General features: G+C 41.6%; 1 protein-coding gene across 1 annotated transcript in view; it reads left to right on the top strand.

Moving 5' to 3' along the window:
* Positions 1 to 16462, top strand: part of LOC116850547 — a 47203-nt gene that overhangs the window by 19168 nt on the left and 11573 nt on the right. The window contains exons 2-5 of the mRNA XM_032828958.1: positions 9808 to 10013; positions 11281 to 11416; positions 11811 to 11944; positions 13017 to 13288. Of these exons, the coding sequence (XP_032684849.1) occupies positions 9808 to 10013; positions 11281 to 11416; positions 11811 to 11944; positions 13017 to 13288 (748 nt within the window). The remainder of the gene's footprint in view (positions 1 to 9807; positions 10014 to 11280; positions 11417 to 11810; positions 11945 to 13016; positions 13289 to 16462) is intronic.

Raw genomic sequence — 16462 nt, 5'->3', positions numbered from 1 at the left:
GAGAGAGAGAGAGAGAGAGAGAGAGAGAGAGAGAGAGAGAGAGATTTAGTCGAGACTTTCCGAGGACGTCGCGGCGAAAAATCGTCGATATTGTGTTTCTCGAAATTTAACGCGTTGCACCTTCTAAAGATTTGACGTATCCGTGATACGGTTTGTTCGCGGAGTACAATAATACGGTCGCATTCTATTCCGCCAACTCGACACCGTCATTTCACTCGCGATATAAACGAAACGGTGGGAAATAAAACGCCTTTTCAGATCCCTTTATCTCGTTAATCTTGTCGCGCTTTACGCGTTTGAGATAGAGCATAACAGGGAATAAGAGAGAGAGAGAGAGAGAGAGAGAGAGAGAGAGAGAGAGGGAACGCGAGGGAGAAAGCAAGGTGCTTATTGGACGTTGAACCTTCCTTAGCGACACGAACGTACCGTTCAAACTCAGCAATGTCACGACCGATAAATAAGACTCGCAATCTTTTCCGCCAGGCAGGACACAATAGAGCAAAAAGTCGTATGGCGTATCAGGTGCGAGACAAGATTGCAACAGGGAAACTTACACCTGGTGCGCTTGGGAAATTCGACTCGGTTTACCCTTCTCCGCGCGGTCAGACGGATATTTTCCCGATATTTTCCGGATTTTCTCCCGCGACGCTACCCGTGCCGATAAACACACGTTCGAGACGAAACAAACGTCGCGCATGACGTATGCACCAGATGATCTGAATCTACGCGCGACCTTTCAGCCGTCAACAGGAAAATCTAAAGCGAAGGGAATGGCGATACCTTCTTCACCGACGATTTCCACCGCGCGCGAGTGATAGAAAATGGATTTAGAACGCTAAATATATGATACGTACACGTTATCCTCAAAAAGACGGTGATGGTGATTTAATTTGCGCGAAGAGAGACAAACGTCTTCCGAGTCCGTAAATATATCGACACAATTTTACCTACATTTTTCGGAGATAAAAGCGACGCGAGATAGTCTCAGACCGCGGTAACTTTTAATTTTCGAGTTACACTATTACGTTAGAAAGCTCCGTAAAGCTCGACGTATAGCGGCCAACTAAACCGAGCTAAACTAAAATAAGTTAAACCAAAACGGAGTCTAAACTAAACTGAATCAGGTTAAAATCAGATTAAGAACGAGCCTATTTCCAACAGCTCTGTAACAGATTTTAAGCTGGTAAAAGCGTCGACAAGCTATTCTATGATCATTCAAATAGTAACATGTTAAACATCATGGTGTTAGTACCGATACTATCTATTAAATCTAGTCACGTATGACTTAATTAATTCTGTATAAAAAAATTGCTTGTACAGCAATCAGACCAACAGAGAGCCAATCAAACGAAATAGAAAAAAAATATATATATATTTCAAATAACATTTCTCTGTAAACCGTATCTATAATTCTATCAATTAAAGTTTTATATAGTATCGGTGTATCACATCGCAGCATTCAATGTTGTTAAATTGTGGGTATTGATACGAACAATTTCGACAATACTATGTGTTCCGCTTTTAAATATTAAATGATTCCATTAACTAATACAGACATTTTTAGAACGTAAATAAGTGTACCTTTACGAGCCCAGCTAACTGCTCGACGATCGACTGATGTCTTTCAGCGATCGAGCACGCGCGCGACGATACACAAAAACATGTACACACAGTTTGACTTACAAGTTGGTGCACACGAGCGGTCTACGCTCTGTATAATGTGCCGAGATCATTACGAATACTATACTAATAGTATATTAGCGTTAACTCAATGTCAACATTGAATTGATCATGTTGATATTTTGACCCGCTGGCGATTTCTCCATTCTCTAAAGTACAATCAGTGTATTCATCGTTCGCTATTTATAATCAGTTGTTTAGTCATAAAAATATCGCACTACAATCAATCTCGTTGAAAGGATCTGTTAATAGAATAAAACCTGAGAAATATTTATTCGGTGGGTAATAATATATATATCTATTTCAATCTTATATGTATGTATGTGTGTTTAAATAGAATAAACCATTGCTCTTGCGTGAGAAAATTGATGATACTAATAAAATATATTTATTTAAATCTCAGTTCTTTTGTGTTTAAATAGAATAAACCATTGCTCTTTTATGAAAAGCGATGATATATTTTTAAATATCTATTTCCTCGTTTAAAAAAAAAACCTATTCTCAACGTAAAAATATTGGTACAAGTAAATGTATTATTAATGCCCATCCAATAAATATCTTTTATTTTTTTTTTATATCTCTTCTCTCTCTCAATATAACTATTTCCATTATTGGTGCATTTTGCAAACACAGTATCATTGCACGCGAGGTACATGAAAATTAATTTCATTGTCGCAAAGGCAGAAAGTTGAATTTAGCGTATAACGAATTTGTATATTCGAGATTTTATAACGAAATCTCATTTTTCCTGATCAAAATCAGTAAGGAATGAAACTGCGCAATGAAGTGGGAATGTTTTCACTGAAAATCAATAAATGCCCACTAATCGCGGTGAAGTAATCCTCTTACTGATTCAATCGGAAACATTTTTACTTCAATTCACTTTAAAGCTCGCACTAATAATTGTTACTTGAAACTTGTTTCACGTAAGATCCTCAGATCTGAATTCAGAATTAGATTCGGGCTTTTTATTTGAACCATATAGCATATACGCGATATTAAATGTACAATAGCGATTCAGGTGGGAAACTCGCATCTAACTCTAAATTCAAGTCTAATTATCTGACCTGAACCAAGTTTCAAGTAACGACTATTAATACGAGTCTAAGAGAACGTTTTTCCAGATACAATTCGAAACAGACTAACCGCGCAAATTTGCATCCCTCGCTACTGATTTTTTCTTTAAAATACCTCAGGGCATTCTCGCGTATCATGCGCCACCGACGTAACCGGAATCTCACCGCTGCGAACACGCGCGGCGTTGTTAACGGAATCACGAACGATCACGAGGCGGATTGATTCGCGCGATCGCGATAATTCGCCTCGCTCGATTAACCCGCTCTCTCTCTCTCTCTCTCTCTCTCTCTCTCTCTTTCTTTCTTTCTCTCGCACGCATTACGCGCATTACGAGTTTCTAACGAACTTCGTCGTACGACACGTGAGAGAAAAAATTAATTGCCCCTAATAACACGGAACGTTCGGGCTTGGGCGATTCCACCGGCACAGTCGCGATAGCGTTGCGTGACCCCGATGCTTATCGAATCAATGACAATGAATGCGTGCGTTCGTGCGTGCGTGCGTACGTGCGTGCGCGCGCGCGTGCGCAACGCGCGCGCGAACAGCTCCGATAAGGACGCGATATAAACGGCAATCTCATCCCGACCGGCCACTCATTAGCGGACTTAATTTAAGACACCACCAGCGGAATTTTAAACGCGACAAACATTGACACGATTAGCGTAATCACCGCGTTTCAGCTTTCGCGCGCGGCCAGAAGGAAAGACTAATTAATGACGTGGGCGCATTGTTTATAAAGTGGCACCGCGGGCGTCCGGCCGTATCGTGGTCGAAAGCACCAGGCGTGATTAGAGGGCACCCTTCCGTGCCGTGGAAAGAATTTTGACAAACGTGCGTTACGTATCGCGGATTCCGTGCCGCGTTCATTACTTCGCCGGCGCGCTCGCCGGCCACAATTACGAGCGCGGAACACTCGGATATTTGTAACGCGGTTACAAACGCCGCGCGTGTGCACGTTTGTATAATCCAGAGACTCCTGGCCGGCGTGCGTCTTGGTGAGCTCGTGGTCGACTCACCTCCGGCCGAAAATTCGAAAGAGCCGAGATTTATCACGGGTTTCCGAATCCGCGACGCGATATTGTGCCTGGGCGTGCGGTGCTTTTGAAATTAAATCTCCTCGAGTGCGTGTTAAAATTCATCCACACGAAATCGACCCCAACGAAGATACGAGTATCTTATATTTGGAAATGCTGCGCGCCGAAGATGCCCGATTGAATCTCGCTTATTTATGACAAAAAGATCGCGCGGCTAGGTCATGCCATGTGCATTTGTGAACGGCATTCGCGCGCTTAAAGGAACACTGGAGTCGGAATGTTTATTTACAGAGTAATGACGCTTTTTTCCACAAGTTACGTTGTATCAGCTGTAGAAAATTGCAAACCATTTACACAATAAAAATAGGTACGAGATTAAATTGGAGCACTGTCCAATATATGGCAAAAATGATAAAAAACTCGAAGTTGACATTTCGAGTGTAAATTAGTCTATCAGACGCTGCCAGTTAAAATAAATATTCGCCTAATACGAAAGATCTGGAACTTGTATATATACTGAACGCGCGCGAGTTTACTCCGCTTAGAACATTTTCAAAGAACATTGCCCTATCTTTATACACGCTAATCTTGAAGCTTAAAAATATCAGAAATTTGCAAAAAGACTTATACATATAGGCGTGATTAGATTTTCCGCTATAAATATATGATAAAACAAAACAGCATACATCCACGTAAGATTTATATATAAGAGAAATACGAAAAGGATAGCGATTGTATTAGTGACGATCGTCTCTACGTTATCGACATTTTTGGAATTCGTCATCGATTCTAACATTCCCCTTAAAGCTTCGTATACGTCTCAAAGAAGAAACTACGAGCGCGGAAGAATGCATTGTTGAGAAAATTTCAACATCTCAAAGCCCGTTGCAATTTTAAAGCGACGCACGTGAGACCGCCTCGCGGTTCTTCGGTTATCAATTATTCCTCCGAGTCGGTATCGAAGTCAGGAGCTTTTCAGCTCTTCGACGTGCAATCGCGGATCTGACGGGAACACCCCAGTTATATTAAATCAATCCATCCTGTCTACACTTGCCCAGTATTTTCTTAGAAAAGCTCAAACTATACTATTTTTCTTATCCTTTTAAGTATACAGGATGTTAGAAAAATTGCACCGACAAACTTTTGAGGAGATATACGCGCGGAAAAAGGACTATACGCAGGAACTAAAACATGGTTGCAGCTGCTGTGTCATAGAAATGGGGAAAGTTAATATTAGTGCGCTGAGAAAAAAATATTTAACAAATAAAAAGTATTTATCTGAATACTAATAACATATTTATTTATACTAATATAAAATATTTTTGACAAAAAAGATATACATCTTCTTAAGACCTTAGCTTTTTATTAAACCAATTATTCACATTATTTACATAAAGAAATATTAAATGGCATATTCTATTATATAAATAATATTAAATAAAAGAATTTAAATTTAAGTAAATATATTACTAATATCCACACCCCGAATTAATATTTTATATTTTTCTGATTTTCTCTCAGTGCCCTGGAGCTAAATTTATTAGCTATTTGAGTTTCCACAACAAAAAATTCCCTACGAAAGTTCTGATTGAAGATATAATTTTGGTTTTCTCTCTCTCACTTCGAAATATTTCTTTTGAAAATATCTATATCCGCCGAAAACATGAGATTACCGCTTTGAATTATAAATCCAAATCAAAAGTGCTTGTTAGTTTTTAATGTTCGCTTTAACGAAAACACGAAAAACGATATTTTTTGTACTCACACGACTGCGCTACTTGATCCTTGCTTCATGGAAGAACGATTTCACAGCCATCAGAAGCGCGATAATTTTCCCTTTCCAATGATCTTTGTTTCAAGTCACTGCGACAAAGCGGAGTTATTGAGGATTATATCGATCCGCGTATTGTAGATCGTCCGGCATTATCGCTGCAGCGCGTCGCGAGTGAGTCTCGATCATAGATTTCTATACAACTACTAGACTGCTAACTCCATTACTATATAAAATTGATCCCGAAAAGTATATGTCACACACGGGAAAAAAGGCATCTGCACATGCCTGAAACTGGTGTTTCAGAAGAAGAGGGGATATAAATGTAATATGGCTGATGCCGTCTGCTTAAATATTTGTGTACGTATAGAATGAAAAACGTCAGAGTGAAATACGTTACTGTAAAAAATTTGTGAATTTGTACAATAAAAAATAAGTGATGTATCAATTGTATATCAGAGTGCAATAATGCCTAAAACGAGATGCTACATTGTGAATGTTGAACCACTAGGCAGGCGCATGCGCGAGATTTCTGTATATATTTTTCGAGGTTATGTACTGACAAGTAACACTGCCCAAGTGCCACACGCCGATCTTTTTGAAACTTTGCACACATGTAGTACATCGAAAAACATTAGACACGCATTTTTTATTTTGGCTAACAAGACATTTTAAGATTAGAAAACACATTCGAAAATTTAATACTCTATAGCACAATGATAACTAACGCTATTCCTCAGCGTTATTCTTTTACAGCTTTTACGACATTACTCTATTATAATTTCATTGTCTGAATGTTTCTGAAGTCGCTAATTATGATTTTAACATTAGTTTGTAATCGTAATTATGGGTCTAAAAAACTTCTTCGAAACTGACTTTGAATAAAGTCTTTGAAACGTCTGCGATTTCGGTCCGTCATTTTGAATCTCGCAAAACTAATGTCAAAATCATAATTAGCGACTTCAGAAACATTCAGACAATGAAATTATAATAGAATAATGTCGTAAAAGCTGTAAAAGAATGACGCTCAAGAGTAGCATTAGTTATCATTGTGCTATAGAGTTAAATTTTCGAATGCGTTTTCTAACCTTAAAATGTCTTGTTAGCCAAAATAAAAAAATACGTGTCTAATGTTTTTCGATATACTACATGTATGCAAAGCTTCAAGAAGATCGGCGTGTGGCACTTGGATAGTGTCACTTGTGAGTCGGAGTTAGCAGTCTAGTAGTATATAGAAGTCTGTGGTCCCGACGCGGCGCATGAATGGAACGCGGAATCTGTTATTGCTTCCAGTGCCTTGCGCGGCGCGGCAAGCCTACCCCCTCCCCCTGCCCCCTCCGCGGCTGAGATAAGCGCACGCACTCACTGCGACCACGCGCGGTCATTCACCTCATTATATAGCGCGAAACCCAACGCGCAGGCGCAAGAGCGCGTATCAGTATTCCACGCGGGCGCGGATTCCGCGCTTGGACCGAATGTTGACGCTGCGATTTTAAAAGGCTACAATACGCGAATAAGTCGACGCAGCGACATGAAATAAAAATAATCTCTTTGACATGCGTTTTCGCACATGTCTATGTCGCTATTTCACCGTCCATTTGGAGCGGCCGTCGTGATCGATTCAAGCACGGCAAACGCGAGCAACACGCATCTTCTTTCATTCGCCATCGAATTGTTCAGATTCCCTACATCGTGACAGTGACGAGATCAATATTGTTATTGTGGATCAGCGTGAAAGAATAATTATCTACAAAATGACAGAGAGGACTGTTTTACTCAAGTTGACAAGTTCTATTCGCACACAAGCGCTAGTATATATTTACTTATATTAATATAAAATATTTTTGACAAAAAATATACATCTTCTTAAGAACTTAGCTTTTCATTAAAGCAATTGTTCACTTCATTTAAATAAAGAAATATTAAATGTTTAAATAAAGAAATATTAAATAGAATATTCTATTATATAAGATTAAATAAAATAACTTAAATTTAAGTAAATATGTTACTAATATCCACACCCTGAATTAATATTTTATATTTTTCTGATACTTTTTCTCTCAGTGCCCTGGAGCTAAATTTATTAGCTATTTAAGCGTACGCGTTGTGTCAAACATTCTGTATATATTTCCATTAATAAGAAAAAACATAAAAATTGTGAAGAGATATATAAAACTTGTATTGTTTTATCCATTAATTACATAGGATGTATGTAATTGAATGAATTTAGATGTTCGCGTGCGGATAAAACTTGATAAATTAAATAAAAACAATCTTGTGCTATCTTGTACAGATTCTCCTACAGTAATTATTGAAATAGTAATGACAAAAATTGATCAATTAATGCGTGCGATATAATTGGACGAAATTTACAAGATTAATTTCTTATAGTCCAATGACGAAACGATTAGCCTTTTAACTAAGTTCGAACTAGCCACTGAAATTTAGCTGATATTACGAAGTCATTTCTTTGTGTGTCATCGGAACAAGCGACGTGTTATTTGACGCTATATGGCGAACGTGAGCTAGAAATTTTGTGAAACAAAAGAACAAACCGAGAACGCTGAACTTAAGTCATAATTTTTATTCCAAGGAGGAAACAAATAAAAACAAAGATAACTCATATTTTTACGACGAAAGCAGATGCTAAATCGAGATTTAGCGCGTGATATAACGCGAAAACAAGGTGTCGTCGCGAAAAGTGTAAAACAACGAGATCATTGCGTATATTTCTAACTGCGAACTGGAATAATCAACGCGTCACACACCTCGCACGACTCGGAAATGCGAAGACGAATTTCCGATAATATAACACACAACATCTGCCTCGAAACTATCAAATGACATGAGTGGTTCCAGTTCGATGGTACACCGCTGTTATTATATATGTATACATTTAAGCGTGCACGAAAGGCATGAATCATATGTGTATGATTAAAAAAAGAACCGCCCGCGTTACAATGAATCACATGTGACTCACTGGCGGCGTAAGTCGCAGTACGCGCCTCATTATCATCAAATTAATTGCCTAACCGTGACGTCTGTCGCGTGTGTAACTGAAGATCGAAATTGCAACTTGGAGTGTGCAATTAGAGCGAGAAGCTCGTGACGGTTCTTCCCCGAGAAATGACTTCGTAATATCAACTAAATTTCAGTGGCTAGTTCGAACTTACAAGTAACACTACCCAAATACCACACGCCGATCTTCTTGAAACTTTGCACACATCGAAACACTTAAACACGTATTTTTTTATTTTGGCATTTTAAGGTTAAAAAACGCATTCGAAAATTTAACACTCTATAGCACAATGATAACTAACGCTACTCCTGAGCATCATTCTTTTACATATTTTCATCCGCCACCTCTAGATTGATATAACTGATGCCAAAATCGTAATTATGGGTCTAACAAACTTCTTCGAAACTGACTTTGAATAAAGTCTTTGAAATGTCTGCGATTTCGATCCGCCATTTTGAATCTCACAAAACTGATGTCAAAATCATAATTAGCGACTTCAGAAACATTCAAACAATGAAATTATAATAGAGTAATGTCGTAAAAGCTGTAAAAGAATGACGCTCAGGAGCAGCATTAGTTATCATGGTATAGAGTGTTAAATTTTCGAATGCGTTTCCTAACCTTAAAATGCCTTGTTAGCCAAAATAAAAAAATACATGTCTACTGTTTTTCGATGTACTACATGTGTGCAAAGTTTCAAGAAGATCGGCGTGTGACACTTGGGTAGTGTTACTTGTTAGCTAAAAGGCTAATCGTTTCGCTGTCATTGGACTGTAAGAAATTAATCTTGTAAATTTCGTCCAATTATATCGCACGCATTAATTGATCAATTTCTGTCATTAATATTTCAATAATTATTGTAGCAGAATCTGTACAAGATAGCACAGGATTGTTAAATTTTCGAATGCGTTTCCTAACCTTAAAATGCCTTGTTAGCCAAAATAAAAAAATACATGTCTACTGTTTTTCGATGTACTACATGTGTGCAAAGTTTCAAGAAGATCGGCGTGTGACACTTGGGTAGTGTTACTTGTTAACTAAAAGGCTAATCATTTCGCTGTCATTGGATTGTAAGAAATTAATCTTGTACTCGACCATATTTCGGCCCTCCTCCCCTCGCTGTACAGCTGTAACTGCAGCTGCAGGGGGTAGGAATTCCGCAGGGCCTATTTTCGTGCAGCGCAGGTGACTCACCGTCTAACACCGCGATCCGAAATCTTTTACAGGCATCGTCGCCCTACGCATGACATCCCTGCAGATACCAGAGCACGTCGTGCTGAATGAGACGGTGCGCATGCAGTGCAACTTCAACCTGGACAATGAGCTATTGTACTCGGTGAAGTGGTACAAGGACGGCCACGAATTTTATCGCTATGTGCCGAGCGACGCGCCCACAGTGCTGACGTTCCCGGTGCCCGGTGTGAACGTGAACGTGAGTGCGACTTGCGAGGACTTGCTGAGGGACGCTTGGAACGACGCGGAAATATCGCGACCTTTCGCTCCCGCGACAGCGAGGGGGATCGGTTATCCAAGGCGGACGCGACACATAAAATTCGGCCATTCATCTTAATTATCTAATAAATTTCTCTCACGCAGACACCGATCAGAGTGATTTCTTTTGGCTCTTTCCAGAAAAATAATTTTCCTAGAAGGGAAAAAAGAAAGAATCGAGTAAAGGGCAATTATATAGAGATTAGTTGAGATATGTGAAGTGTGTTAGCACACCCCGACTTCAAAATTCGATAGTTCTGATTGGAGTTCCAGCTTCCTTTTGAAGAGTACAGGAGCACTTTTATGTTCATAAAGAACATGTTCCGGATCGATCAATACTCCTGGAACTCTCACGGTAGTTTTGCATATTCTAAAAGTTCTAAAAGAAATTATATAGTCGAAAGCGATCCGACCAACCGTTTAGAAGTTATTCAACCTTGAATGTCAATCGACTGAGATTTGTCCAAGTTCCAGCTTGAAATTGAGGGTTTCCGGAGTTCTGACAGTAGTTTTGGATAATATTCTAAGAATTCTACAAGAAACTGTAATGATCGGAGATGATCTTATCATTAACTAAAAGTTATTTCAAATATCTGATTTATGTCAATTGTATAATTTTTGATAATAAATTTTCAAACAATTCTGGAGATTTGTTCTTTTTTCATTCATCAGGAACTCTAGTACTCTCGTCAAAAGATATCAAATAATCCGCTCAGAACTATGCGATCGTGACTGAAGTTGATGTTGGGTATAAAATTAGCATCTCATTTTTAATTGTTGTTGCGATACTGTTAATCGCCGTAACTCTCTTTTCTCATGAATATAAAAGCAATACTTTTTAAAAGGAAGCTACAACTCTAATCAGAACTATCGAATTTTAAAGTTATGGCACCAACTTGACCTATCCAATGATAGTTGTTGGAATATTAAATGTTATCGGAGAGAACGGATGAGGAAGAGTATATCTCTTATTTTAAATTTAAACGTCCCTAGCGAGATCCGTTTCATAAATCTTTAGGTATTAACGACGAGTGGAGCCGCGCGCGATGCTCGAACGGCGAGAGCTTGAAGACGCAATGCGCTTCTCTCACGGCAAAGAGGTTTCCGATCGAATCTGATAGAAATCGGAGAACATTGGTACGCCACCGAGCACCGCGCAGACTCTGCCTCGATCGGGCAGCAGCTTGTAATCACGAATTTGCATTCAGACACACGATTCCACCAAGAGTTCGGTCGTCCTGAACAACGTGAATCTCACGAGCTCAGGAAGGTATCGATGCGAGGTGTCGGCCGAGGCTCCCTCCTTTCAGACCGTCTCTGATCACGCGGACATGATCGTGGTCGGTGAGTATTATTTCGCAAAATAAGAGAGCGCACGTATCGTTATGCCGCTACTGCACCGTAAAACCACACCGCGGAAAAAAGCAATCCTTTTGTATGAATTTATTTATTTGTACTAACTTTTGAACGTCGTAATAGCGTGTGAACGAAAGTTAAAACCGATAAGCGCGCAAGTCGAAATCCAGTGAGAAAAGAGGATACAATAGAGAGTGTAAATAAAGAGAAGGTTAACTTTTTCCCTGACACGGGCGGTCAACGCGACGGTTATTTCAGTAAAATTCGCGAGGAGGTAAAACCGGATAAATGAATACGTGCGGTAAATGCGCGCGGTAAGATAAGAGGGATCTAATCCGAGAGAACGACAATAGCACTAGAAAGGGTCATGGCAACGTTTCAGTTCTACCTAACGAAGGACCGCAGATAACCGGTGGCCGTTCCAAGTATCAGGTGGGCGATATCGTTCACATGGACTGCACGTCGGCACCTTCTAAACCAGCTGCGCTGTTGTCCTGGTTCATCAACGACGAGCCAGTAAGTGAGACACTTAAACCGTCGGCGAAATAATTGCAACCTTTGTTTCACGCTCCGCTAAACTTTTCGCCGGCGAGGCAGCGCGATGAAATGTGTAGTATTTTGTCGGGCCGAGAGAAAGGAAGAGAGAGAGAGAGAGAGAGAGAGAGAGAGAGAGAGAGGGGGGCGAAAGAGAAAGCGCAACCGGAGTGTTGCGGTATACGCAATTTGCTAAATAAATCAGAGCTTCGCTCCGCTCTGTTTTCATTACAAAGACGCGAGCGCGTCGGCGTGTGTCCATCCGCGTTAATTTCGAAAAATACTTCACCGTAATGTCCTAATTTAAAAATTGTTTTGCTAAAATATACAGTTCGACGATAAACACGCGTATATTCCCGAGCGCGCCAATTATAGGCAAATGGTCGGTCGTCTCATGTCAATATCGAGTGTCGATTTTAAATCAGCTCTCGACATTTATGTATTTTTCATTTACTCTCCCGATCCCATTTGTATAAAATTAATGTTCACGGAAGTCTCTCTCTCTCTCTCTCTCTCTCTCTGGTTTCTATTTTTTTCTCTCCTTTGAAAAATTCGTTAGCGCGTTACATCCCGGCGAAATTTTCCGCCCCGACGCAAAGTTTAACCAAATTACAGATTAACTTTAGAATAATTTTATCTCTTCTCACAGCGCCGCTGATGAATGTTATTATCGTTATCGCGCAATAATTAGAATCTTGCTCCGGTGCTTATAATGCAATCTCGCGTAATTGGCTCGGCGAAAAATTTGCATTCGGGATCGAGAAGCGGCGATCCGTCGTCCTTAATTATTTTCGAATCGCGTCCTACGAGGAATCGCGCACGCGCGCCTCGCCAAATTGGAGTCGTCGATGCGTAATCCGTGTCGGATCTGCATCCCGACTAAAAATCTACCTAATTGCTCGCATCCCTTTCACCCATTCACCCATTCCACCCATTCATCCATTCTGCTCGCTCTCTCACCGCGTCCCTCGCCGCCACTCATTATCGCGACGCGAATTGTCCCGGTTCCGTTAGCAACGCTTTTTACGAGGTTCGCCGTCGCCGACGCTTTCAGGCCGACAGCAACTACCTGATAGGGCCCCACCTTATCGCAGTCGACGAGAACGGTTTGCAGACCGCGGCGCTCGGTCTAGAGTTCCGCGTCGCGAACAAGCACTTCAGGCGGGGCGACATGAAGCTAAAGTGCTTGGCCACAATAGCCACGGTCTATCTGCAGAGCAACGAGGAGAGCGTGGAAGGCGACGAGAGCATTCTGAAGACGCCCATGATGGAGAGCCGCGAGACCCGGGCGCAGAGTCACACTCGCGAGGACTTGACGAACGGTAAGCTACGATCTACTCCCTTACTTTCTTATTTTGCTCGTTTGCCCGTATACCCGCCTGCCAATTGCGCAACGTGCCGATCGATCCTACCCCGCGATGCGGAATTGAACTTCGTGACCCAAGTTACGCGTGATACGAATAATCGAGGCGCAGTCGTAACGACACTCGTTATTGATAAGTTAACGGAATTCTCTTCTGAAGAGAAGATCCGTCTCCTGCGAGTGTATCGGGCGGTTAATTCCCGCAGCGAGTCGAGAGCGTGTCGAGAGCTTTCCACGTTCAGCCGGAAAGTTATCTTCTCCTCTCTTTTCTCTCTCTCTCTCTCTCTCTCTCTCTCTCTCTCTCTCTCTCTCTGCCACTCCCTCACTCCATTTTCCGCGTAACTCCATATATCTCGCCAAGTTTTCATAACGCGATCGCGCGCGCTCGCGATTTAGATTCTCCTCTCTGGCGCGCGGTTACCTGTCGCTAGTGCGGCGACACGCACGTTTTCTGTCGGGGGAATATGCGGTTCCGTAATCGCGTATTACCGATTTCAAGCGGGGCCGATGAAAAATTCACTTAAGTCAGCCACTCGCTCGCTTGTTCGTTCTCGTTCGCTCGCGCCCACGTTCGCGCGTAGTTATAAATTCCGATTATAATACTTCGCGTTCTCGCGCCAGATTAATCCGCTGTCGGATTTGATATACCGTAGAGCGGGAGCAATCGGGAGATTGCCGAGATAATAAAATATTATGATGTGTATTTCGTTTATTCCTTTCTCCCTTCCTGCGCGTCCCGTTGCGCTTCTCGCCAATTTTTTGCGAGCTTGCACCGGCCGGAAGTTATCGGCGGGTAATTTCGCAGCGGCGTGTGCGCTCGCTCTCACATGTATATGTAATGTATGTATGTATGCGTGTGTACGCGCGCACGGATGTGTGTACGCGACCGTATTAAAGTAATTTTCGCTTTACGCCGCCAACATATTTCGCCGATCTAAACCGATTGTAAATACGCATATTTTCGGTATGCTTTCCAATGGTGGATATTCAAACACGAGTCACCGTTCGCGCGAATATTTGCATTTGTTTCGCGTCGGCATTCCGAAAATCGTCGTTATTCGTCGCGTTATACGCCCGGCGAAAATTCGCTTCCCCCGGAAAGCTCAAGCCGGTCGAGTAATGAGGAGTATTGCCTCCCTCTCGTTGTCCACCTCCTCCCCCCTCCACGGCTCCCGGAGTATGAGGATAAAGCCCCTAAGTATTAAAACGAATCCCCGTGAGCGTACATTCGGCATTAATCACAACGGGAACTAATTACTCGATGCTTTAATCCGCGATAGTGCTATCGTCCCGGGTCCCGCAATAAAAACTGATTAATTACAGCCACACTGTATTCAAATCCCGACTAAATTACGGCAAGAACAAGGCTCGGGGCACCGAAATGAATACGCGGGATATAGTTCGGCGTCCGAATTAGCCGTTTAAAGGGATGCACATCGCAAATTCGCTAGCAAATCCTCCGCGAGTCTCTCCTCAGCCTATAGCCGGCTCGGGCTATAATGGCGAGTGTATCGCCGACGACTGTATCTGCCGCACAGACTACGAGACTTCCCCAGACATTTCGCCCCGATATACATATATACATAATACATACGACGCCAAGGCGAAAAAGGAGAAAGATTTGCTTGATCTTCAATTTACTCTTGAAATATTAACGAGCAAGGCGATCTCATTTTTCAGCATCGGGAAAGAAAGTGCTCGGAGTTGCCGTCCGAATCCGGACACTCTCGCGTATTCGCGAACGAAAGCGACTCGCGTCAAAGCAACGGGGGAAATAAGAAGAAGCTAAGTGCATTCGTTATTAATGTTTCAGGATCTGCAGAAGCCGCAGTCCAACGGACAAGTCAGCTCGTCGTCGTGGTCGTCGCCGTCCTCGTCGCCCTGATCACAACGATCGCCGTCGCGCGATAATAACGACGGGCGACGCTCTTGTTTTCATTTTCTCACGTTGCTTCCTAATCGTACTAAACGTTAGGATCAGTTTCACCCTATCTACTAAACACTTAATCCGCGTAACCGCATAAATAACGCCATACCGATACGCATATATTAAGTGTACGTCCGTTTACGCGTCGCCGGCGCACGGCCAAAGTCTCACACGCGCGCCCTAGAGGCACTAAATGTGTATTCTCGTGCGTGCGCGGGTCGGACGAGATCGACAGATCGCACAATCAGGTAATAAAGTCGATCCGACCTCCTGCGCATCGTTCGTTTAAATCGTCCGAAACCGGCTAGAAATTTACACCACGATCCTGACTGACCTTAATCACACTGAGAGAAAAATAGTAGCAAATTTATTCGTGGGATGTTAAGTTTATTCACAAAAATATAAATTTTACCTCACAAAAACGAACTTTATATTCCACAAATAAATTCTCAAATGTCCTCTCCCGGTGCAATGGTCTAGTTTCTGCAGTTACCTAGTACGAAATAATATTATTGGGTCTCTTAATTATCAATAAGGTTTCAGTTATTAATAATCTTCATGATCAATAAGGTTCTGGTTGCCACGCTGCGTTACATAATTTATCAGGACAATATCATAATGAAAACAAATACTCGATATTTGTAACTATAATGGAAAAATAATTATTATGAATTATGGTCAAGAAAACTAATTCTCTATTAAATTTTACTATGATGTTCGTAGAAATAATAATCTTATATATATATTACCACTACCATTTTCGTGTTAGAACAACCAAAAGATATGGTTGGGGCTAAAAATAATCATAATTTTAGTTAGATGGACCATTTTCTTTCTCTCAATATATTTTATGCAAATCAGTTGATTGACTGGGATCAACCTGATCAGGAACATGGGATAAATTTTCATGTCGGAAAGCTCTCCCTAGCGAGGAACATCATCGTCAGGAAGACGGCCGGAGCCGTCTTTGTAACGCTTTCGAGATACGTCGATGTTGTTCTTACTACGGTTTTTACAAACAGTTTTCTATTTTCGTGACATATTATTTACTTATCCCGCGGTCCTATCCGACGCGACCGCCGGATGATGATCTCTTCGCGGGTGGACGATGATCTCCTTTTCTCTCCCCGTGAAGACGCGCGTTCTCAGCATCGCCAGCTGTACTGCCCATTCCCTCCTTTCTCTACTCGGCGATCCCTCCCCCCCCCCC

Source organism: Odontomachus brunneus, unplaced genomic scaffold, assembly GCF_010583005.1.
Source record: "Odontomachus brunneus isolate Ranch 3 - 2012 unplaced genomic scaffold, Obru_v1 Obru_scaffold_148, whole genome shotgun sequence".
In the NCBI taxonomy this organism is placed as follows: domain Eukaryota; kingdom Metazoa; phylum Arthropoda; class Insecta; order Hymenoptera; family Formicidae; genus Odontomachus; species Odontomachus brunneus.
The sequence above is the reverse complement of the archived record's forward strand: the minus strand, read 5'-3'. Positions and strand labels throughout refer to the sequence as shown.